Below are 734 nucleotides of genomic sequence, written 5' to 3'. Positions count from 1 at the left end.
GCAGATTTGTTTTCTTAGGGTTGACCTAGGACTCAATGAGTTACATAACACCAACAATAACAACAAAAAGATCCATTAGTTCCATGACTTGTGAGAAATAGCATCGACATCTCTGTTAATCTACACCGTTACTGTCTTTAAAGAAGGACATGTTGGATAATGTAGTATTAAATATACATCAACTTTGACAACAGGCCTACGGGATGGCCACTTGGATGTATTTGATTATAGGTCTGTCCGTCTTGGATTGACCTGGGGCTAACCAACATCGTCAACACCAACGCAAGTGAAGATCGCCGTAAGCAAATATATTCAGAGACTGAAATGGAAAGAAAAGAGAGTGTTAACATTTCCCTGTTGTCCGGTGACCACTTCAACAACAACTACTACAACACCGACAATAGCAACGCTAATCACAGCAAGAACAATATCAACATTAACAACAACAACAGTGTGAACACAGTGGTGTCGTCCGGTGTGGCCTCACTACCCGGTTCTCTACCCGTTTCCGTGGAAAACCACAAGCTGACCACTAACCCTGCTCTGATGGCCACTAATGGTTTCCAGGCCCCTCGGCCTCCGGACACGCCGAATAACTTCGTGATTGAGGTTTACAATCTGGATAAAATGAAAACCCGAGCGAGGGACCGAGTGTCATCTGGTAAATTGGACACCTTCATCTGTGGATTATGCAACAAGGTCTACCACAAACTACTGGATATCCTGGAACATAA

General features: G+C 43.6%; 1 protein-coding gene across 1 annotated transcript in view; it reads left to right on the top strand.

The window, feature by feature from the left end:
• The window catches only part of LOC106881144 (bromodomain-containing protein DDB_G0270170), a 55,490-nt gene that overhangs the window by 54,322 nt on the left and 434 nt on the right, over positions 1 to 734 (top strand). Inside the window, exon 22 of the mRNA XM_052967627.1 lies at positions 232 to 661. Coding sequence (XP_052823587.1) covers positions 232 to 661 — 430 coding nt within the window. The remainder of the gene's footprint in view (positions 1 to 231; positions 662 to 734) is intronic.

This window comes from Octopus bimaculoides, chromosome 4, assembly GCF_001194135.2.
Source record: "Octopus bimaculoides isolate UCB-OBI-ISO-001 chromosome 4, ASM119413v2, whole genome shotgun sequence".
Lineage (NCBI taxonomy): Eukaryota > Metazoa > Mollusca > Cephalopoda > Octopoda > Octopodidae > Octopus > Octopus bimaculoides.
The sequence above is the reverse complement of the archived record's forward strand: the minus strand, read 5'-3'. Positions and strand labels throughout refer to the sequence as shown.